Source organism: Trichechus manatus, unplaced genomic scaffold (assembly GCF_000243295.1).
Source record: "Trichechus manatus latirostris isolate Lorelei unplaced genomic scaffold, TriManLat1.0 scaffold00015, whole genome shotgun sequence".
Classification (NCBI taxonomy): domain Eukaryota; kingdom Metazoa; phylum Chordata; class Mammalia; order Sirenia; family Trichechidae; genus Trichechus; species Trichechus manatus.
This window is the reverse complement of record NW_004443951.1, coordinates 5,036,214-5,061,943: the sequence shown is the minus strand read 5'-3', so window position 1 is coordinate 5,061,943 and position 25,730 is coordinate 5,036,214. Positions and strand designations below refer to the sequence as shown.

Below are 25,730 nucleotides of genomic sequence, written 5' to 3'. Positions count from 1 at the left end.
GGCTACCACCACTGACTGCTCTGACCAGGATCACAACAGAGGGTTCTGGACAGAGCTGGAGAAGGATGTAGAACATAATTCTATCTCACAAAAAAAGAGACCAGATTTACTGGCCTAAAGGAGACTGGAGAAACCCCGAGAGTATGGACCCCAGACACCCTTTTAGCTCAGTGGTGAAGTTATCTCTGAGGTTCACCGTTCAGCCTGGGAGTGGACAGCCCCATAAAACTAAATGGGACTAATGAGGTACAGTAGTCCAGTGACAAGGGCCAGAAGGCAGACGGGGACTAGGAAGCTGGTGATAGGTAACCCAAGGTTGAGTAAGGATATTGTTGATGTGTTGTGAGATTGTTAACCATTGTCATACGGCAAGATGTGTAGTAACTGTTAAGTGAGAAACTATTGTGTTCTATAAGCCTTCATCTTAAGTGAGAATAGCAGCACAATTGGAAGTGTGTAGTCAATGTCACTGAACTGTGCATGTAGAAATTTTTGAAATGGTGTATCTTTGGCTATGCGTATTTTCACCGTAAAAAAAGGTTGAGAAGTTAGAGGGTTGACATGTTGTGGGGTTGTTAACCAATGTCATAAAACAATATGTGCATTACTGTCTCATGAGAAACTATTTGTTCTGTAAGCCTTCACCTAAAGTACAATTAAAAAAAAAAAAGCTTTTCAACTGTTATAAAGACTATGCATAAAAAGTCTGTTCTTAAATTCTCAGAAAGCTTATATTCTATTTCCTGAAAAACATAATTTACTTTACAATAAAAATCATTCGAAATATAATTCAGTTATAAGGGCTCATCAGGTAATTTTGCTGCTCTTAGCTTTAGCTTGTATCTTGTTTTCCGCCCCCCCAGAAAGTAACTGTAAATACAAAGCAAGACTCAATTACCAGGCACCCCCTAGTGGCAGTAAAATTCAGTTAATATTTCTTTTTAATAGGAAATGGTTTGAGATACAGTTCTCTATCAGCGTGAACACTCACCAAACCTGGAAAATAAAATGGTTTGTCAGTAAGTTATTTAAGAACATTTTATTTTATGTCTATATTTTACTAAATGATTAATAATGTACTGTACCTAAGAATAAATTCATACACTGAAAGTTCATGAATATTCTTGAGAAGAATTACAGTAAGTGAAATAAAGTATGTAAATGCCCTTTAGAGTATATAATAACAAAACATAAAATTTAAAAAAATTCTCATTTTAAAGAACAGCCTCCAAAAAAGGATTCTTTAAATAAAGCTTTGTATATTTATGTTAAGAAACTAAGAGCTGGGGTAGATGGAGCACAATCCTCAGAGTAAGAAGTACTTACTGTTGACCTTCAACAACCCACACAACTTTTTTAAACACCTCAGTTTCCACATCTGCAAAACGGAAGTATCAAAATCTTCCTGTGTCCTTACAGAGTTGTTATAAGAATCAAGGGAGATTTGAATGAAAAGTGTCATCGTTGATATTTATTAGCATAAATAATTTTAATTATTATGCTTTGCAGTTTGTGCTTTCACATATAATGTATCACTTATTGAATTTTTTAAAACCATTCTGGCAGCTGAAAACAATACTTTCCATTTTATAAATGAAAAATCTAAAGCTGGGATAGGAATTCAGGATTTTTCTCAATATACCCTGATGTCTTCTGTCTGAGAAGATGTATTATAATCATATTACCTTCTTGACTTGGTTATGTATAAATTTTCTTTAGGAGTGATACTATAATTCCAATGTTATCTACTCCCTTTAAAGAAAGCTGAAAGTTTACAAAGAAAGAACCTAATGTTTGTCATTGCACTAGAGTTGAAATGGTGGAGTTCAGCAGCACTACAACTAAAAGGCAGTTTTATTCTCCAACTCCCCTCCATCTTCCTACATCCCCTGAACTCACTTAAGAGAAAAACATTTAAGATATATCACAAAAAAATAAAAATAAATATAATCTCACTAATGACCACTCTGACAGGGAACACAACAGAGAGTCCCTGATGGAGCAGGAGAAAAGTTGGGTACAGAACTCAAATTCTAGTAAAAACACCAGACTTAACAGTCTGACTGAGACTGGAGGAACCATGGAAAGCATGGCCCCCGGACTCTGTCAACCCAGCACTAAACCAATTCCCGAGGTCAACTTTTCAGACAAAGATTAGACCGGACTATGGGACATAAAACAATACTTGTGAAGAGTGTACTTCTTAGCTCAAGTAGATACATGAGACTAAATCGGCAGCTCCTGTCTGAAGGTAAGATGAGAAGGCAGAGAGGGTCAGGAGCTGGTTGAATGGACATGGGAAATCCGGGGTGTAAAGGAGGAGTGTGCTGTCAAAGTATAGGTAGAGCAATTAGGGTCACATAACAATGTACACATAAATTTTTGTAAGACAGAGTAACTTGATTGTAAACTTAAACTACAACAATAAAAAAAAAAGTGGCCTGAGTCTTTAAAAAAATAAAAATAATCTCTAGTTTTAAAGAAAGATACATTAGACAAACACATTATAAGGAATAAACCTTTGCGTTTTAGTTAGGTTATAATAAAATGTGTATTAATTTATGACTTTCACATTAGCAGGAGCCTCTATATGCCATCTCTCCCACCACCTAAATATTCTGTGCTCGATGTCTTTTGTTTGGCTTTGAATATTTCTTTCTTTCTTTCTTATTGTTCCAATACAGAAAATAGCATCACTACAAGTTGGTAAAAATCCATAAAGACAACCAGAGAAGACTACTTTAGTGCCATACGAAGTACTCATTCTCCAAGAAACACTGCGTTTCAGCAGCATCGTAGGCCCCTGCTTTCCAAGGAACTGAAAGATTGGCAATCAAACTAAGCTCAGCCACATGGCAATGAAGAACATTTCCATTAGCCCAGGAAGACATTTTGATAAATCTATTTAATCATGCTACTGGAAAGCAATGGATTATAACCACTGATGTCTCCTGTCTGCTTTTAATTATGTGGATTACATCTTGAATGCCTGTGATTATACTTTGTTAACTAACCTACAAGATAATGTTCTACCCGACTAGATACAGCACCAGATCCATAACTCTTTAACTTAAAATCTCATCTGAGGTTTATATCAACATTACGATAAGCACGAGGACTACAAGTACTGTTTGGCTGTGGCGTAATTGTGCAAATTCCACTGCCTATTAACATATGATCTGAACACAGAAGATAAAAAGCAACCTAAGAAATCTTCAAATTCTTAACTTAAACTATTAACGGAATTATGAAATATAATTATATCAGCCTTACCAGTTGAGCAATTTCTACTTTGGTAAAGCCAAAATTAATTTTCTTTTTTGCTACTATCTGTTTAATAATGAAGCTATTCAGCAGGTGGTGAAGAAAACGTTTGGCAACAGTCAAAGTTTAGGGACACATGTCTTTTACATGATAGATTTACCACATTCCCTTAAAAAAAAAAACCACTAAGTTACATTAAAGAAATAAAAGTGTATAAAAACTGAAAATCTTTAAAAAAAAAAAAAAATTGTTGAGTCGATTTCAAGTCATGGTGACCCCATGTGTTACAGAGTAGAACTGCTCCATAGGGTTTTCTTGGCCGTAATCTACAAAAGCAAATTGCCAGGCCTTTCTTCTCGATCCCACTGGTAGGTTCGAATGCCCAATCTTTACGTTAGCAGCTGATCACAAGCTGCTTATACCACCAAGGGACCTGTGAAAATCTATAGACAATCTAAAATACACAGTTCTGTAACAATACTATGTGAAAAGATTATTCACAAAAATTATTTCTCTATCATTAGCACAATCATTCACTACAGGTCTGTTTGCTTCACCTAGGAATAAAAAGCTTGGTTTATAATTAAACATTAAAATTATTTGATTGTTTTATAAATGCAGTGAAATTCACTGTAAAAACTGAAAATGGAATGAGATCCCCAATTCCAAAAATAGTATCTTAATACAAAATTTACTACCAGGGTTTTTCAGACTTTATTCTACAGATCCCAATGAACTTTCCTCACACGTATGCCTCTTTCAGCCAGGAAGGGGTTGGAGTTCCATTTAGTTTTTCCCCTCCCTTCAAGTTCTAGTCCTTCCCCTTCAATCAGAGAAGTTCCATTATTGATTATTTTTTACATACTGAGGTTTTGCTAAAGATTTCCTTTGGAAAGGCGATTTCACCACTAAAATCAAATAAACCACCCAAACCAAACAGTTTGAAAACTGATATGCAGCTATGCATTTCGTCCACCATAGGTTCTATGAAATAGGACAATGTGATTTGGACGCTGTGGGAACACCACATTACGTACAGGAGAGAAACGCGCAGGATGGTCACCACTGGGGCCGGGACCTGCACTGCCTCTGCTACGCTGAAGAACTACACAAAAACTTTGGCTCCAGTGCCACTGGTCCTCCGTGGTCGCCATCCGGTCTCCCCGAGCTGCGCCTAAATCCCACCAGCCTGACTGCCCGCCCGGCATACCTCCAGCTCCCTTCCTTCCTTCCTCCCTGCCTGCCTTCCCCATCTCCCCTAATGGACTTTAAACTCTTCCAGTCCCATCTGCCCCAGCCAGGGGCAGCCGCCACCGCGGGAGGAGCCGCGGCCTCTGCACGGGTATCACGTGCAGGGCGCCCGGACCAAGGGGGGCAGCGGCCTCGGCAGGGCATTCCCTTCAGTGGCTTCGGTGGCATTTGCGCGGTCTCAGGCGAGCTTGGCGAACCGGCAGCCTCTGACGGGCACCGGACCCCCTCCCTCTATCACCCCAGGGCCAGGGCGGATGCGAGACCAGGAGAGTTAATGAAAACAGACTGGATCTCCCTACTTAGCCAAGTAGCCCGCTAGCTCCCGTTCTCCAATGGGGATACCCTTGTGGAACCACATACGTGCATACAGTTGACATGTGGCGGACGTTGCCAGAACCTTCATTAAGCCACCTGTACCCGTATATTTAATAGTTGTTGGTAAGTTAAAGCTTCAATAAGATTTTGATTTTGATGTCTATATAGTTTAAAGCAATTTAATGATCAAACTTTCATTTCAGATTCACAGGAAAAGCAAACACCTTACCCAGCATGACTAGATGATGAAGGTGGTGGCAAGTCTGGTGTAAGGACATAAAGACTGTTGTTTTTTGGCAAGTGTAGAGATTTTAAGACCATCTGAAAAAGAAAGAAAAATTGAATGTTGACTGTGCATTATTTTTTCTATAGTTCTCACAAAACTGACAACTTCTTAGTTTGACTTTATTTTTTGACAATTTCCTAGATAGGGTAATACAGAAGATCTATTGAATCCAAATAACCTTGTTTCCTCAATATATATTATAAATTAGCATAAATCTGAATGTTAAAATACAAATTTTTTACTCATGAAGAGATAGAAACAGATAAGAACATAGTTGAGATTGATTAATTTTTTCATATGCAACTTATTCCAGGGTCATTATAGCAAAAATTAGCAATGAAGATTTTCACAGAACATTAGACTCAAAAAGGATCATCAAGAACATTTCACACCAATGATTTTATAGATGAGGAGCTGCAGCCTGAGAAGTAAAGTAACTTGGGCAAGGTCTCTAGTGCTACCTATGTTTCTTAGCTCTTACTCCAGAGATCTTTTTGTTAAAGCCATCAGTCTGGGGTGAATAATCTAATCTTGGGCTACATCTTATCCAGTGGCTTGACAACCACAGAAAATTTCAGTAAATTTCTTTGCCACAAAACTCCTATATAAATTTTCAAACTCCCAACTTGATGGTGAAGACATGCTAGCGTACTTCAATTTTTTTTTTGACAGCAACATACATTAATAAATACATTTTACATTGTAACCCAGGACACACATATTCATTATTTATTGAGCTACTTACTTTGTGCCAGGCGCTATTCTTGGCACTGACGATAAAGCAGTGAACAAAACTGGCAAAAATCTCTGATCTTATGAAGCTTGCATTTTAGTAGGAATAAAGAAAAACAGCTAAATTATATAGTAGGGTCATCATGAGTCAGAATCAATTTGACAGCAACTGCTTTATATAGCAGGGTATTCAAACCAAACCAAACCCTTTGCCATCAAGTCAATTCCAACTCACAATAACCCTACTGGACAGGGTAGAACTGCCTCATAGGGTTTCCAAGGAGCGGCTGGTGGATTCGAACTGCCAACTTTTTGGTTAGCAGCTGAGCTCTAAACCACTGTGCCACCAGGGGTATTAGAAGGTGACAATTTCGATGACTACACATAGATCAGAGAAAGGGGATGAAAAATATGAGGTTGGGCAACTTTGTAGTTTTAAATTAGGTGACATGGGCAGGTGGGTCTCACTTGGACAATGTAACATTTGAGCAAAGACTTGAAGTTAGTGAGGAAACAAACTAAGAATATTTCAGGCAGAGAAAACAGACAATACAAAACTCTTAAGAAATAATAAGGAATGCAATGTAACTGGAGCCAAGCAAATACAAAGAGGAAACAGTGATGGTGGGGGAAGGAAATACGTTGAGCCATTTATGCTAATGTAAGAGCTTTCACTTTTACTCTAAATGAGATGGGAAGCTACTGGAGGAGAGACATGATTGGACTCATGTTTCCAAAAAAGTCATGATAGCAGCTGTGTTGGAAATGGATGGGGAAAGTGTTGACAAAGGAGGGCAGAAGCACAAAGAAGGCTAATGAAATAAACTAAGATAGGGCTGGTGGTGGCTTAAGCCAGTATGATGGTAGTAGAGGTGGTACAATGAAGTTGGATTCTGGATATATTTTGAAGATAGAATCAAAAGGACTTCCTGACAAACTGAATATGGAGTATGACAGAAAGGTGTCAATAATGGCCCTAAAGATTTTGGACTGAACAACTGGAAAGATGAAGTTACTATCAACAGAAATAAGAAAGACTGCAGATGAGGACTTCCACATTGGGCATGTCAGGTTTGAAATGTCTATTAGACATTAAAATAGAAAAGATAATTCAGCAGCTGGACATACCAAAATCTAAAATGCAGGAAACCAGTCTAGGGTGGAGATATAAACTTGAGATCTGAAACTGAGAATGTATATAAATGGCACTTAAAAGTAATGAAACTGGATACAATCACATTGAATTAAGTGATGGGGTTGTCGATCTTGACAAGAGCAAAACAGTGGAGGAGTTTTCTGCTTGGACTGGGCTCAAGAGAAAATGGGAGGAACTGAATATAAACAATAAACATAAATAAATATAAACAACTGTTCTGGGGAACTTTTGTTGTCAAGGACAGTAAAGAAATGGTGCCATTGGTGGATGGGGAGGTGAGATCCAGAGAAAAAAATTTTTTTAGAAATGGAAGAAATAACAGGGTGTTTAAATGTTAACGGTAACAATCTTCCAGAGGAAAAAAATTTGAAGATGCCGGAGAGAGGGAAGAACTAAAGTGAAGTCCTTGAATAGGCCAGACGGAATGTAAACATAATCCAAAGAAAAAAATGGGGGCTTAACCCTAGACAGGAGCCTGGATGGGTCATCTAGACTAGAAGCCAAGTAAAGATAGTATGTGGGTAAGATGCAGGTAAGCAGACAGACATCGAGTTGGGAGCTTGTTAAAATTCTATTCTGATTGCCTTTATTTTGTCAGTGAGACAGGAAGCAAAGTCATCAGCCAAGAGTGAAAATGGGGGAGAAGCATGCTAAAGGTGTGAGGAGACAATAAGTATAAAAATTATCATTTAAGAGATTCCAGTTAATATACTATGATTGCCTAGCAACATTAAGGGGTTCTCAGGGGATCATGGTCATAAATTTAACGAAACACTTATCAGCATGATTTTGTCTCCAGCCACATTTAGCTGCGAAGCAAACAAAATAGAGAGCAAGCTGGATTTTAACTAGGGTAGGGCTTTTGTTAAGCAGGGACACTTAAGCAGGTGGGGAACAACAGAGCTGAGGTTATATGCAGCAAAGTGACTATAATGATTGACCATGAAATTTAACCCAGTGAAAAGAAGGAAGAGAGGACATGAAAGAGATAATGATCATGAAAAGGTGATAGAAACGATGGACTGGAGGTCAGAGTCGAGTTGAAAGATTGTTGGAATTAGGACACTAAACGAAATAAGCTAAAAAGATAATAGTTGGTGATAAGAAAATGGGAAGCTTGAAAATGAGATTTTGGAGTTACTGTCCTTATTAATAAATGATAAGATTATGGGAAGATATGGCTGAACAGGAAGGAGAAAAAGATCTTTGGAGGGGAGAAGTTCAAGGAAATGAGAGCAGGGTGTTGGAAGAATCATTTACAAAGATATTAAAATTAAGAAGGCAGAAGTATGTGCAGACAGAAATTATAAACTAAAAATTAAAATCCTCAGGAAATGAAGCGAGTGACATGGCAAGGGTAGATGACTACAATATGTAGGGGTAGTGGATGATATAATCTTTTGCCATAAAAATCGAAGCCGAGAGTTTTTAGGAAGAGAGATAGAGGATGGTCTGGAAGTGGAAATGAGAAGCAATAACGACACCTATCTTACCACTTAATTCAGTGATATAAAGGCTACCGCAGAAAAAATAATACTGAAAAGGCTGCAGAGAAACAATGTCCTCAGGTAAGAGAGGTTTCAGCTAGAGCAAGAAGGTGAAGAGAATGTACAGGGAAAAGGTTGACAATAGAGGGAATTTTGCTAATGATGAATTAGTTCCAGAGGGCACAGCAGAAGATTTCAAGGCATTGCTGAGGGAAAAGGATAGAGACAGAAATGTGGGCTGTATAGAGACTATGAAGATTTGATGGAGGGGTGAGCTGGGAATCTTGGACTTCTTGCAGTGACTGACAGAAACAATGTGAAAAGGTGCAATGAAATTAGTCCTGGTTGAATCAAAGCAAATAATAATGGCAAGGCTGAGAGTGCTGGAAAGTAGGGAGGAGTGGTTATCTAAGAATTCCTCTTAAGCCTGTAGATGTAGGCAAGGAAGACTGCAGAAGGGTAATCTTACCCAAACATGGAACATGAGAAACTCATTATTGACCCCTCCAGGAAAGAGCTCATCTTACTAAGTGCACAGTCTTACTCCAAGGGCAGTGCAGCCTACTCTTGACTCATATTAGTTATGAGCTAGGTAGTAAGAAATACCCTTACTACTTGCAATACATTCTAACATTTCTGTTCTATTTCTTTTTTCAATGCTGGCTATAACCCACTCAATCTGCTGCAAAAGACCTCTTTAAAGTGTTGAAAAGCAAAGATGTCACCTTGAGGACTAAGGTGCCCCTGCCTCAAGCCATGGTGTTTTCAATCGCCTCATATGCATGTGAAAGCTGGACAATGAAATAAGGAAGACTGAAGAAGAATTGATGCCTTTGAATTGTGGTGTTGGTGAAGAATATAGACTATACCACGGACTGCCAAAAGAATGAACAAATCTGTCTTGGAAGAAGTACAACCAGAATGCTCCTTAGAAGCAAGGATAGTGAGACGATGTCTTACATACTTTGGACATGTTATCAGAAGGGATCAGTCCCTGGAGAAGGACATCCTGCTTGGTAGAGGGTCAGAGAAAAAGAGGAAGACCCTCAACGAGATGGACTGACACAGCGGCTGCAACAATGGGCTCAAGCATAGCAATAATTGTGAGGATGGCGCAGGACCAGACAATGTTTCGTTCTGGTGTGCATGGGGTCGCTATGAGTCAGAATCTACTCAACAGCACCTAACAACAACATAATCCACTCAATTAACTTCACAACCCACTAATGGTTTGTGACCCATGGTTTGAAAAACACTGTATTAGAAATTACCCATAACTTCACAATCTACCAGGAGATTCTGAAATCCTGTAACTGTATGTAAAATATGTGAAGTTCTTTTTGAAACTGAATTGTGTTACCTCTGCAGAGTTAAAATGCAAGCAAACAAAACACACACACACACAGGAAAGTTATATTTAGCTATCATTATTTTACTTTGTGGATTATTTGTTGTTTTTTCCCCCAACAATGCTTAGTCTTATCATTTCATCAAGTTAATTTTGCAGTGCCACTGGCCAAAGATTTTCCCCTCAAACCACAAATGGCATGATTAAATAAAATGGATACTCTTTAAGTTGTTTTGTCATGCATTCCTTCCATGAACATTTGATATCTATTACATCAGGCATTGAATATACAATGATGAAAGGGACAGATACAGTACCTCCACTAACGGTACTATGATGGAGAAATCTGGGATGGGAGGCCTGTTAGAGAAGGTAACACTGAAGGCGAGACTTAAAGGATGAAAAAGAGCCACCCATGTAAAGAAATGTGGGTAAAGGATTCCAGGCAGTTGAACAGTATCTGTCAGAAAAAATGTAAAGAACTTGAGCCTGTCTGAAGAATTACAATGGGGTTTCTATGGCTGGAACATAGAAAGTGAGGGCAAGAAAGGGTCAAGATGAGATTGCAGAGATGTTGTTATTGTTGTTTGGTGTGTCGAGTCAATTCCAACTCACAGTGACCCCATGTACAACCAAACAAAACACTCCCTGGTCCTGCGCCATCCTCACAATCGTTGCTATGTTTGAGACCATTGTTGCAGTCACTGTGTCAATCCATCTCATTGAGGGTCTTCCTCTTTTTTGCTGACCCTCTACATTACCAACTATGATGTCCCTTTTCAAGGACTTGTCCCTCCTGATAACATGTCCAAAGTACACAAGATGAAGTCTTGCCATCCTTGCTTCTAAGGAGCACTTTGGCTGCACTTCTTCTAAGACAGATTTATTCGCTCTTCTGGCAGTCCATGGTACATTCAATATTCTTTGCCAACACCATAATTCAAAGGCATCAATTCTTCTTTGGTCTTCCTTATTCATCGTCCGGCATTCACGTGTGTATAAGGCAATTGAGTCAGGCACACCTTAGTCCTCAAAGTGACATCTTTGGTTTTTAACACTTTAAAGAGGTCTTTTGCAGCAGATTTGCCCAGTACGAAACATCGTTTATCTTTTTATTGCTGCTTCGATAGGTGTTGATTGTGGATCCAAGTAAAATGATAACTTCAATCTTTTCTCCGTTTATCACTTATCGGTCCAGTTGTGAGGATTTTTGTTTTCTCTATACTGAGGTGTAATCCATACTGAAGGCTGCAGTCTGTGATCTTCATGAGTAAGTGCTTCACGTCCTCTTCACTTTCAGCAAGCAAGGTTGTATCATCTGCATATCGCAGGTTGTTACTGAGTCTTCCTCCAATTCTGATGCCAAATTCTTCTTCATATAGTCCAACTTCTTTAATTATTTGCTCAGCATACAGACTGAATAAGTGTGATGAAAGGCTACAACCCTGACGCACACATTTCCTGATTTTAAACCACGTAGTATGCCTCTGTAGAGATGAGAAGGGGGTAAATAATACAATGTCTTGTAAACACTGATAAGTAGTTTGAATTTTATTCAAAATGCAAAGCAAAAAAAAAAAACAGGCAATATAATTCAATTTTTGTTTTTTAAAGTCACTCTGGCAGCTGGTTGGAAGGAAAATGAAATGGAAACCCCAAGAAAGGAAGCAGGGAAAACAATGAGGAAGCTATCACATTTGTCCAGGCAAGAGATAATAATGGCCTAAGGCAGCTGCAATAAAAATACTGAAAAGTGGCCATAGTTTAGATATATTTTGAAGATAGGATTTACCAAAAGATTGGGTGTTGTGAGAAATGGGTCTTGTGTGAATTGATGTCAACATTTTGGCTTTAGCAATGTCTGTACAGTGCTACCATTTATTGGGGAAGACTGGCAGAGAAATGGCAAAGGAGGAAAAATAAAAAATTCTACTTTAGACATGTTAAGTTTGAGGTGCCAATAAAGCACGCAAGTACAGAAGTCAATTAGTAATTTGGATTTGTAATTCAAAGATATCAGGGCTGAAAATATGTACATTTGGGAGCAATAAGAATATTGCTGGCATAGGAATAGCAAAAATCACCCAAAGGAGAGAGTACGTAGATATAAACAACTTTATTGTAATAAAGACTATGTTCAAATATTAGAATACATAGCTTCAAGAACTTTCTCAAAATGTTCACCTTTCTCTTTGCAAACTACTGAAGATGCCATGCAAGACTAATTCATACCCACAAGTTTCTCAATAAATTAATAAATAAATAATACAGCTGTCTTAGTCATCTAGTGCTGCTATAACAGAAATACCACAAGTGGATGGCTTTAACAAAGAGAAATTTATTTCTTCACAATCAAGTAGGCTAAAAGTCCAAATTCAGGGCATCAGCTCCAGGGGAAGGCTTTCTCTCTCATTAATGTTCCCCAGGACTAGGAGCTTCTTGACGCAGGGACCCTGGTCCAAAGGACACGCTCTGCTCCCGGCACTGCTGTCTTGATGGTATGAGGTCCCCAATTCTCTGCATGCTTCCCTTTCCTTTTATCTCTTGAGAGAGAAAAGGTGGTGCAGGCCACACCCTAGGGAAACTCCCTTTACATTGGACTGGGGATATGACCTGGGTAAGGGTCCCACCTAATCCTTTTTAACATAAAATTACAATAACAAAATGGAAGCCAACCACACAATTCTGGAAATCATGGCCCAGCCAATTTGATACACACATTTTTTGGTGGACATAATTCAAACCATGACAACAGCTATGTAAGCTAATTTCTTATGGTGTTTTATTTCTGTCAAGGTTGTTGATTTACTCAATCTGCATCTTTTTTTTTTTTTTAATCTATGCATCAATTAGAACAGTCACACAGCACCAAGGGTCAGCAAACTATAGTCCATGGGACAAATCCAGTCTGCCACCTATTTTTGTACGGCCTGTAAGTTAAGAATGGTTTTCACATTTTAAAATTATTTTAAAAAGCAAAAGAAGAATATTTTATGATACATGAAATTACATAAAATTCAAATCTCAATGTTCATAAATAAAGTTTTATTGGAACATAGTCACGCTCATTCTTTCACATATTGTCTATGTCTGCTTTCATACAACAGTAGAGTTGAGTAGTTGCAACAGAAACTACATGGCCCACAAAGCCAAAAATATTTACTACCTGGCCCTGTACAGAAAAAGTTTGCTGGCCTCTAATATATCACATCATTAATTTCTATCTAAATTTGTAAATATCTTGTCAATTTCAAATTCCTATAAATATTAAGATACTCATGGATCAAATGAACTCACATGTAAGTACTTATAAGCACAATATCTACCAGAAGTCATTCACAAGAAGAACTGAACCAAAAATTGAAGATTCTAAATGTATGCCTGGCTATGGAAATACTGACTCAGAAACTAGAGAGAAAAGATTCGATAATTATTTCCACCTCAAACATTTAAAACTTTAGAGTTAACTCATTTCTTTTCCTCCTTCCCCTCTCTGTACAACACTAAAAAAATGGGTGATATATTTCATACCTGAGGCTGCTATGAGTCCCTGAGAATAGCAACTACTATCTTAAAACTGCAGCACTGTGTAAACTGTTAAAATACAATGCATTCATTAAGATACAATTCATAGCACCTGCTGTTAACCAAGTAAGCAAAGAAATATTCTTACCAATTATATTTTCCAAGTTTTAAAATTTTTCCTATTATAATCTTTGTTCCATAATTAATACTTGGCATAAATGTACACACTGTGAATGACTTCTTTCAGGCCAGTAAGTAATTGTTCGGTAAATTGTTACTCCCAGGCACTCACTGACACCCTACAAGGTTTGAAAAAAAAGTAGAAGCTCTCAAAAAAGAGTGCAAAACTAACTCCTATAAAATAGTCTGAAATGTGAAAAACATGCCAAATAGGGTTTTCATTTACCTGCCTACCTCATTTAAAGCAGTTGTTTGTTTACTATAAAAATGCTTTAGCTTGAAAAACTTATTTTAAACTAAATTGCTATCACCAAATCACACTTCTGTCATATGTAACAACATTAACTAAAACCAATTTTTATATATCATTTAGTTAATAACAACACTTAATTTTCTTTTATTTCTAGGCAATTGAGAAACTCACACTGTCTTCCACATCTCCAGTCTTCCAGCCTTTTAACAGCATTTTAGACACAGGTATCTGAAGTTCGTTTTCTAGAATCTGTTTAATCTCTCCTGTATAAATAAGAAGAGATCGAATATTACTAACTCAATAACACAATCAACATTTGTCCATATCCATGGCTAGTGTTAATATTTGGCATACAGTGCAATCAATGACATTTGTCTGATGAATGAAAAAGAAAAATTTCAGTAGTCCAAACTTCAAATCTCCTTGATCAAACAACATGTTGCCCCTTTGAAGAACTCAAAACTAGTTAATTATTAACTGCACAACTTTCTCAAAGAAACAGATATCAGTGACTGGGGGGTTGAACAGAGACAGCCTATTTCAATATCTACTATGTGCTCAGCGTATGGTAGGAACAGTAGGTAAAGTATAAAACCTGAGGCATTATAGCATAGAGAAATCAGATTTGGGAATGAAGATCTGGGTTGAAGTCTTACCTTGAAAAAACCAAATAACTTGCTTATTCTTAGTTTCTACATCTATAAAATGAGGAATAATGTTGCCTATCTTATCTACCTCTAAGGTACAAGGCTTGGAAGAAAGGCCTGGAGATCTGCTTCCAAAAGGTCACAGCCTTAGAAACTCTATGGAGCGCAGTTCTACTCTGCAACACATTGGGTCACCATGAGTTGGAATTGACTTGTTGGCAACTGATACCTGATCAGGGTTCGAGGACGAAATAATACAGATGAAAAATAAAGCCAATGTATATAACCTAGCCAAAAACCAAACCCATTCCTGTCGAATCGATTCTAACTCATAGTGACCCTACAGGACAGAACAGAAGGAGCAGCTAGTGGATTGGAACTGCCAACTTTTTGGTTAGCAGGCATAGCTCTTAACCACTGCACCACCAGGGCTCCTGTTATGTACATACTCACTATAATTTAAAAAAAAAAAAACAGTCCTTTGAATCTAATAGCATATACTTTTTTAAAAATCAATTTAATTGGAATATAATTTACATAAAATAAAATTCATTGATGAGGTTTGACAAATATATGCACCGTTATAACCACCACCACATTCAAGATAAAGAACATTTCCCATATCACAAAAAGTTCACTCGTACACCTCTGAAACAAAACTCTGCCTCCACCACAACCATGATCCTCCTTCTGATTCTAAAAATTAGCTTTGTCTATTCTCTTCTCTGTCTGTGTTATTTTCCTCAGTATAATGTTTTTGAGATTCATCCATGTTGTTACGTGGTATCAATTAGTTCCTTTTCACTGATGAATAATATTCCACTGTATGGTGTGATAGGTAGCTTATAAAAGGACTTCTAATGATCCTTACCCTCCTGGTATTCATGCCCTTGTGTAATTCCCTCCCCCTGAGGGTAGGCTGTACCTAGATATTTGCTCCTGGAAAAGAGAATACAGTCAAGGTGATAGGATGTCATTTCCTAGATAAGGTTTCAAAAGACTGTGACTTCCATTTTGCTAGTATCTCCTCTCTTGTCCTCTTCACTTGCTTGCTCTGATGAAGCCAGTTGCCTTGTTGGAATACCTTATACAGAGTTACCAAGGAGCACAAAAAACTTTTGGGGGTGATGAATAAATTTATTATCCATGAATAATATCCATGGAACTCAGGGCAGCCTCTAACCAACAATGAGTGAGGAACTGAGGCCCTCGGTTCAACAGCCCACAAAGAAAGGAATCCTGCCAACAACCACGTGAGTGAGCTTGGAAGCGGATCTTTCTGTACTCGAGCCTTGAGATCACTATAGCCCTAAGTCAACACCTTGACAGCAGTACATGAGAGACCTGAAGTAGAGGACCCAGCTAAGCCATGCCTGGATTCCTGTTCTAGATAAACTATGAGATTACAAATACTGTTGTTTTAAGTCATTAAATTTTGGGGTAATTTGTTACTCAGCAACAAAAAACTAATACATGTGGATATAGCACAATTTGTTTATCCAATCACCAGTTGATGAACATTTGTATTGTTTCTTGTTTCTCCCTATTGTAATTAAAGCTGCTATAAACATTATTCGAATCCACCAGCCACTCCTTGCAAACCCTGTGGGGCAGTTCTACTCTGTTCTATAGGGTCGATATGAGTCGGAATGGACTCAATGGCAATGCGTTTGTTTTTTTCCTGTTTTTGTTTTTATGAACATTATTGTGTAAACCCGGTTGTGAACATGTGTATTGATTTCCCTGAGTAAATACCTAGGAATGGAACTGATGGATTGTATAGTGTTTAATTTTATAAAAAACTGCCAAACTATTTTCCAAAGTGATTGTACCATCTTGCTTTTATCAAAGTTCCAGATGCTCCACATCCCTGCTAACAATTGGAATTTTCAGTCTTTTTAATTTCAGTCATTCTAGTGGGCATGGTTTCTCATTGTGGTTTCAATTTGTAGTCCCTAATGATTAAAAATTACTGCTGACACTGAATCCCTGGGTGGCACAGATGGTTAAGCGCTCAACTACTAGCTGAAAGGTTGGCAGTTTGAACTCACCCAGAGGCACCTCAGAAGACAGACCTGGAGATCTGCTTCTGAAAGGTCACAGCACTGAAAACCCTATGGAGCAGCTCTACTCTGCACACATGGAGGCCACCATGAGTTGGAACTGACTCAACAGCAACCAACAACTGACACTAACCATCTTTTCATGTGCTTAACTGGCCATCTGCATATCTTCTATAAAGTGTTAAATAGACATGTTATGCGTGGACCTTGTGTTACTCTTGGTCTTAAGAAGGAAGCATTCAGTCTTTCATTATAAAGTATTTCATTAGTTGTATGTTCTTCAGCAACATCTTTTATCAAGCTGAGAAAGTTCCCTTGTATTCCTACTTTACTGTGAGTTTAATTTTATCATGAAATGGGTGTTGAATACTATCAAATGCTTTTTCCTGCATTTACTGAAATGATCAAATGGATTTCTCATTTATTATACTAATATGGTGAATTACAATGACAAATTACCAAATCTTAAACAAGCCTTGCATTCCTTGGGATAAAGCTCACTTGACTATGATGTATTATATTTTATATTTACTGGATTCGACTACCAAATATTTTGTAAAAAATTTCTGCCTCTACATTTGTAAGAAATATTAGTCTGTAGTTTCTGTTTCCTGTAATGCCTTTGTCTGGTTTTGGTATTAGAGTAATGCTGGCCCCATAAAAGGAGTTGGGAAATGTTCTATTTTTCTCTATTTTATGAAGGATTGGTAATATTTCTTCCTTAGATATTAAGTAGAATTCATCTGTGAAGCCATCTGGGCCTATAATTTTCTTTGTGAGAAAAGTTTCGATTATCAATTGAATTTATATATTATATAGAGAGCTATTCAGATTTTGTATGTGTCAGTTGTGGTAATTTGTGTCTTTTAAATAAGTTTTCTAACATATTTAAGTTTCATCCAACTTTACTGGCATAAATTTGTTTTTAATATTGCTTTATAATCAATTTAATATCTGTAGGTTACCTCTTTCATTCCTATTAGGAATAAACTGTCTTTTCTCTCTTTTGTTCTTGTTCAACCTAGCAAGAGAATTATTTATTTTATTGATCTTTTCAAAAGACAAGCTTTTTGTTGCACTGATTTTCTCTTTTATCCATTTTCTATGTTATTGATTTCTGCTATTATATGTATGTTATTTTCCTCCTGTACTTTACATTTGATTTGTTCCTCTTTTATTTTATTGTCTCTTTGTGTGTGTGTGTGTGTGTGTGTGTGTATGTGTAGTTTTTAACAGCGTTATTAAGGTATGATTGACATAAATTGTACATTCTAAAAACCTACAATTTGATAAGTTTTGACAAATGTACACAACTGTGAAGCTACCACCATAATCAAGAAAATAAACTTAACCAACACCCCCAAAAGTTTTCTTTTGCCCCATGGTAATTTCCCCCAACTGCCTCTCCTTGCTACCTCCACCTCATCCCCATCCAGGGAACCACTGATTTAATTTCTGTCACTACAGATTAGTATGAATTTTCTGTAAATAGAATTACAGAATATACTCTTTTCATTTGGCTTTTTTCACTCAGCATAATTTGTTTGAGACTCTTTCACACCGTTGCACATAACAATAGTCTATCCCTTTTACTGCTGAGTAATATTCAGCTGTATGGATATACCACAATTTATTTATGCATTTAAACGTTAATGGGTATTTGGGGGAGCGCTGGTGGCACAGTGGTTAAGAGTGCAGCTGTTAACCAAAAGGTTGGCAGTTTGAATCCATCAGCTGCTCCTTGAAAACCCTATGGGACAGTTCTACTCTGTCCTATAGGGTCGCTATGAGTCGGAAACAGCTCGACAGCAATAGGTTTGTTTTTTTTGGTTTGGATATTTGGGGATATTTCCAGTTTGGGGCTATTAACAAATAATGTACACAGTCATTGTATGGGTATATGCATTCATTTCTCTTGAGTAAATACCTAGGAAAGCCATGCTCAGTGTATTACTGTTTTCCAGATTGGTTTCTACTGAGATGTCTTTGAGTTCACTAATCTTTTCTTCTTTGGTGTCTAATCTGCTGCTAATCTCCTCTGGTGTGTTTTTCATCCCAGACATCACTTCTAGAAGTTTCTTCATTGGAAGTTTGGGGGTCATTTTTATATTTTCCATGACTCAGAATTCAGTCTTTTCTTTTTTGCACATAGATAATACAGTTATAATGTTTAATGTCCTTCTCTGCTAATTCTAACATCTATGTTAATTCTGGGTAGGTGTCAATTTATTAATTTCTCTCCCCCTTATGGATCAAGGATTTCCCCCTTCTTTGTATGACTGGTAATTTTTATTGGATACCAGACAGTGTGATTTTTACCTTGTTGGATGTTAGCTATTTTCGTATACCTATAAATATTCTTGAGCTTTATTGTAGGATACAGTTAAATTACTTGGAAACAGTTTACTTCTTTCAGGTCTTGCTTTTAAGATTTAATATTCAACACCAAAGCAGTAGTTAATCTAGAGCTAATAATTCCCTACAACTGAGACAAGACCCTTTTAAGTAATCTATTTAATGCCCCAAGAATTATGAGGTTTTCCTCCTAAAACAAATACTTATGCTCATCAAATACTTCACCAAAAGAGTAAAAAGACAACCTACAGACTGGGAAAAAATTTTTGGCTACGACAAATCCGATCAGCGTCTAATCTCTAAAATCTACAAGAAACTGCAAAACCTCAACAACAAAAGACCAATAACCCAATTAAAAAATGGGCAAAGGATACAAACAGGCACTTTGCCAAAGAAGATATTCAGGTGGCTAACAGATACATGAAGAAATGCTCATGATCATTAGCCATTAGAGAAATGCAGATCAAAACTACAATGAGATATCATCTCACCCCAACAAGGCTGGCATTAATCCAAAAAACACAAAATAACAAATGCTGGAGAGGTTGTGGAGAGACTGGAACACTTATACACTGTTGGTGGGAATGTAAAATGGTACAACCACTTTGGAAATCGATTTGGCGCTTCCTTAAAAAGCTAGAAATAGAAGTACCATACGATCCAGCTATCCCGCTCCTTGGAATATATCCTCGAGAACTAAGAGCCATCACACGTATAGATAATATGCACACCGATGTTCACTGCAGCACTGTTCAAAATAGCAAAAAGATGGAAACAACCTAGATGCCCATCAACAGACGAATGGATAAACAAATTATGGTATATCCACACAATGGAATACTACACAACAATAAACAACGATGAAGCCATGAAACATAACATGGAGGAAGCTGGAGGTTATTATAATGAGTGAATTTAGTCAGTCACAGAAGGACAAATATTATATAAGATCACTATTATAAGAACTCAAGAAAAGGTTTAAACACAGAAGAAAACATTCTTTGATGGTTACGAGGGTAGGGAGGGTTATTTACTAACCAGATAGTAGGTAAGAATTATCTTAGGTGAAAGGAAGGACAGCACTCATTACAGGGGAAGTCAGCACAACTGGACTAAACCAAAGCTAAGGAGTTTCCTGAATACAATCAAACACTTTGAGGGATAAAGTAGCCGGGGTAGGGGTCTGGGGACCATGCTTTCAGGGGACATCAAGGTCAACTGGCATAACAAAGCTGATTAAGAAAATGTTCTGCATCCTACTTTGGTGAGTGGCATCTGGGGTCTTAAAAGCTTGCAAGCGGCCATCTAAGATGCATCAATTGGTCCCAACCACCTGGAGTAAAGGAGAATGAAGAATACCAAAGACACAAGGAAAGTAGTAGCCCAAGAGACAGAAAGGACCACATAAACAAGAGACTTCATCAGCCTGAGACCAGAAGAACTAGATGGTCCCCGTCTACCACCAATGACCACCCTGATAGGGAACAAAACAGAGAGTCCTGGATGGAGCAGGAGAAAGGTGGGGTGCAGAACTCAAATTCTAGTAAGAAGGCCAGACTTAATGGTCTGAGACTGGAGGCACCCTGGAAAGCATGGCCCCTGGATTCTCTATCAGCCCAGAACTAAAACAATTTCCAAGGCCAACTCTTCAGACAGGGATCGGACTGGACTGTGGGACATAAAGTGATACTCGTGAGGAGTATGCCTCTTAGCTCAAGTAGACACAAGAGACTAAATGAGCAGCTTCTGTCCAGAGGTTAGATGGGAAGGGAGAGAGGGTTAGAAGCTGGCTGAATGGACATGGGGAATCAGGGGTGGAAAGGAGGAATGTGCTGTCACAGTACGGGGAGAGCAATTACAGCCACATAGCAATGTATGAATAAATTTTTGTATGGGAAAAAATAAAAATAAAATAAAAGAATTATGAGGTTTTTCAATCTGGTTGGTGGTAACGGACATTTTCAGCCATGTTTCCCTTCAATCCTTTTGCGTGGTTTTTTTAAGGTGCTTTAGGTGTGAAGGGCAAATCCAATTCCTGTTATTTCATCTTGGCTGGAAGCTGAAGTGGAGGAGGGGAAATAGTTAAGTTTTCTAACTTCTTTACATGGAAGCTTTGATTATTACTTTGAGAAATTTCTTCTTTTGTAAATAAGCATTTGAACCATAAACCAAAAAAACCTATTGCCTTCGAGTCAATCCCAATTCATTGCGACCTTATAGGACAGAGTAGAACTGCCCCACAGCGTTTCCAAGGCTGTAATCTTTACAGAAGCAAATTGCCACATCTCTCCTGCGAAGGGGCTGGTGGGTTCAAACCACTGACTTTCTGTTAGCAGCTGAGCACTTAACCACGGCCACCACCAGGCCTCCTTTTGATCCGTAAGTTCCCTCTAAATACAAGTTTGTCAGCATCAAACAAATGTTGATATGCTGTGTTTTCATCATAATTCAGTTCAAAATATTTTCAAATTTTCCTTTTAATTTCTTCTAGGACCTATAATTCATTTAGAAATATGCTGTTTAATTTCCAAATATTTTGAGAATTTCCAGGTTTTATGTTTCTAAGTTAATTGCACTGTTGTCAGAGAACACACATCATATGTTTTTTTAGCTTATTGTGACTTGTTTTATGGCTAAGCATATATTCTACCTTAATGAATGTATCAACCATACATGAGAAGAATATGTATTCTGCTGTTACTATGAGAAGCATTATATACATTTCAATTCAGTCAAATCAGCTGATATATTGCTGAGATTTTCTATATGCTTACAGATTTTCCATCCCTTGTTTTGTACATTACTGAGAGAGAGGAGTGCTGCAGTTACCATTTGTGAATTTGTCCATTTCTCCTCTCAGTTCCATCAGTTTTTGCTTCATATATTTTGAAACTCATTCAGGATACTTACGTCTTCCTTGCTGAACTGATATTTTCATCACCATGAAATGTCATCATTTATCCCTCCAAATATTCCTTGTCCAGAACTCTACTTTCCCTTATATTCACATAGCCCAGCCTCTCCAGCTTTTTAATGATTACTGTTTTCATAGATATATTTTTCAATTCTATGCTTTATATTTAAAGTAGGTTTCTTGTACATACCATATAATTGGGTTCTCCTTTTTAATCCAGTCTGACAATCTAATTAGAATGTTAGATTTTTTATATTAATTGTAATTATCTTACTATTTGTTTTCTATTTATCCTATCTGATTTTTATTTTTTTAATGATCTTTTCCTGCCTTCATTTGGATTTACTGAATAGTTTTTAGTATTCCATTTCATCTCAACCCTTGGCATAATAGGTATTATCTATGTTTTATTTGTTTAGTACAGTAAAACCTGTGTAAGCCGGAACCTGTGTAAGGCAGAAACTTGTCCAAGAAGTAAAACTCAAATATTTTCCACTAAATAGAGAGTTACAGAAAAGTGGTGACTGCACCCTGTCAAAAGCAGAAAATTTGTGGGACCAGGAAAAATAAGGCAATCCCATCGAGTTCCTGCTCTCACAGGTTTCATTATAATTGATCTAATATGCATTTTTAGGCTAACACAATCTACCTTACAAATAATATACAATTTCACCTTACAACAGTATGCTTCCATTCCCCCTTCTTTTTGTGTTACTGTTGCATACCTTCTATATATTTTAAAAATCACACAATACATTGCCATTGAAGTGTCAATCACCTTTTCAAAATTTTTTAAATATATCTTTTATATTTAACCAAATATTCACCATTTGTGATGTTCTTCATTTTGTTTCTAATTTTCCATCTGGTATCATTTTCAGCCTAAGGAACTTCTGTTAACAGTTCTTATAGTTTTTTGTTTGTTTGAGAAGTATCTATTTAGTCTTCATTTTGGAAAGATATTTTTGTTAGAAAAAGCATTCTAGGTTGACATTTTATTCCTTAACCACTTTAAAAAAAGATTATTGCATTGTCTCCTGGCTTACATCACTTCTGGTAAGAAATTTGTAGTCATTTTTTTTTTAAATCTCTATTCCCCTAAATAGAATCAGTTTCTCCTCCCTCCCCACCTCCCTTGGCTGCTTTTAAGATTTTTTTTCTATTTTCAGCAATTTGATTATCATGTGCCATGATGAGGTTTCCTTCAAGTTATTCCTGCTTCAGATTACTAAGCTTCTTAGATCTGTGAGTTTATAGTTATTATCCAATATGTCCAGTTTTTGGCTATTATTGCTTTAAAATTTCCCGTTCCCACTCTTCCTTCTATTATATTTCCCTACAGATTACTCAGGCTCCATTCTTTCATCCCCCAGTATTTTTGCTCTGTATGCCTCAGTTTGCTCTGTTTTTATTGGGATATCTTCAAATCCATTAATCTTTTCTTCAGCAGCATCTAATCTGCTAAACCCATCCAATAAATTTTTTAATGCAGATATTATATTTTTTTAGCTCTACAAGTTTCATTTGGTTCTTTTTCAATATTTTTATTTCTTTCCTCATTAAGTTCTTAATTTCCTTTAAATCCTTAAGCATACTTATAATCAATGTTTTAAAATCCTTGTCTACTAATTCCATTACCTCTGCAATTTATGGAAGTATTTTTATTTTTTAATTTTCCTCTGGGTTCTGAGTCACATTTTGGTGCTTCTCGTGTCTACTAGTTTTTGACTAGAGGCCAGACATTATGAAAGTTACATTAATGAGTATCTCTGTTTAGTGGTTTGCCTTTGAAGAATGCTGAAGTTTATTTTGGTAGGCATTTAATTTTCATGCAGATCAGGTTGATCCTTTTGAGATTTCTTTTCAAGCTCTTTTGAGGTGGATCTAGAGCAGTGATTCTCAAAAGTATAGTTCACAGATTCCTGGGTTTCCTTAAGACTAAAGGTGCAAAAGTAATGGTAGGTAAAACTGCCAGAACCTTAGCACCAATCAAAGCAGTAGTACTAAACTAAACCATTGGTCACTGTTTTATATTCTTTACCACTATACACTCACATTAAAAAAAAAAAATCACCTGCACTTAAGCAACCAAAATTATTACTTTTATTAAATCTTGACCCTTTTAATATTGTATGTGACGAAATGAGAAGTATCCCTAAAGCACTTCTGCAGTGTATTGAAGCAGAATGGTTGTCTGGAGGGAAAACTTGTTTGAGCTGTGAGATGAACTATTTTTTTCACATAACACCATTTTTCCTGGAACAAATGACTAACAAACTGGTATTCGGAGTTGTTTTCTCAAAATAGACAAAGTGAGTCTATCAAATCAAGGAAAACAACTGACAGTATTTGTTGTCAATGATAAAATTTGAGCCTTCAAACTAAAATACAAATTTTGTAAAATTTATATCTGTTATCTCCATCTTAGAGAAGCGGTGGTCTTCTCAAGCACAAGAATCTACATTTGGGTTTGGGACAGTGAAGTCAGCCTTTTTAAAAAGAGCTTTTCTTTTTTAAAAAAAGAGACAAAATAAACTGCACATACTAAAATGTACCACTTGATGAGTTCTGACATATGTGTATACCCGTGAAACCGTAAGTACAATCGAAATAACGAACATATCTATCACCCTCAAAAGTTTCCTCACGTCTTCTGGGCAACATGGCACTAGAGTCAGAAGCGCCACGCTGTCCCTCCGCAGCAAAGATCAGAAAAACTAAGTCAAACAGAGTCACATGTCAATCCTGAAACCCTAAGCATCAAATGAAGAGATAAAGAACTCAGTCAAGCACCAAACGTAGTAAGAAACTGACCGAAAACAGACAGCAAGGAGAGATACATGCAGAGGTCCCCTATCAGCTACCGCAGCACAGATCCACCATCTTGGACTCCTATCAGAGATCAGCGAACAGGGGGTACAACAATGCAGCTTCATGGAGCTTCCAGCAGGAAACAGAACAACCGATAACAGCGATAATATGCTTTCCTACCCCCCATCCTTCTTCACCCCCACTTAGCCTCCTCTGCTTCCTGCAGCCACAGTCTCTTGGCCAGGAAGCACAAGCTTCACCCTGGTGTCGCTTGGATTCCGCACTGGCTGGCTCCGAGTGCCTTTTGTTGGCTGCTGGTGTTGCTTTTCTCCGCTTTTTTAGATTTCATCCTTACCTCTCACCACCTCACCCTCCTTTCTCTCAAATACCTGGCTCTGTGTGCCATCTTTGCTTCTTCCTGAAAGCTGCGAAAACACCGCTCTACTGTGAAACTGTTTCTTGGCCCGTGCCGTCATGCTGGTGGGACCCCTGAGGTTTTTGTTTGTTTGTTTGCTCTGATTTGTTCTGTTTTGATTTGTTTGTTTATTTTCCTTTTCTTTTCTCGGCTTGGGAGCCCCTTCTAGCCAGGCAGTAGTGCACAGCTTGGAAGCTACTCCCTTACTCTGTGCAGAAGCACAGGGACATCCCTGGGGGCTTTCTTTTTTCTTTTTTTTTCTTTTTTTTGGTTTCTTTGTTTTGTTTCCTTCTCTTATTCCTTTTTTGCCTTTCTTCATTTCCAGTTTCTCGATTTGTTCTTTTTTTTCTTTTACCCTTTTTCTTTTATTTCATTTTTGCTTTTCCCCATTTCTCAGTCTCTCATCTCTCCACTCCAATAAGAAGCTCCCTTAGCACTCTTTTTTGTTTGTTTGTTTTGGGCTCCTGTTCCTCTCTCCTCTCTATCCTCTTTCCCATACCCATCTTAGCTCCACACATCACAATCTACCCTCTCCTTCCTGTCTACCTACACCGTGCGCTGAACCTCACAAGCAGCACAGGCATGGCCTACAAGAACCTGCCAGGCACTGATTCCCAGTCTGCACTGTCAGCCCTGGTATATGCCACAAACAACCCATCCTAGAAACTCTCCTTCAGCTGGACATGCCCTGCTGTACCATACCTGACTGAATGACCCTTCCCATTGGA

At 37.6% G+C, this 25,730-nt stretch overlaps 1 protein-coding gene across 4 annotated transcripts in view; it reads right to left on the bottom strand.

Moving 5' to 3' along the window:
- Positions 1–25,730, bottom strand: part of FAF1 (Fas associated factor 1) — a 573,118-nt gene that overhangs the window by 318,837 nt on the left and 228,551 nt on the right. For all 4 annotated transcript variants that reach the window (XM_023727090.1, XM_023727089.1, XM_023727088.1 and 1 more), the window contains exons 5-6: positions 13,969–14,060; positions 5,060–5,151 (exon numbers count right to left, since the gene is read on the bottom strand). In XM_023727090.1, coding sequence (XP_023582858.1) covers positions 5,060–5,151; positions 13,969–14,060 — 184 coding nt within the window. The remainder of the gene's footprint in view (positions 1–5,059; positions 5,152–13,968; positions 14,061–25,730) is intronic.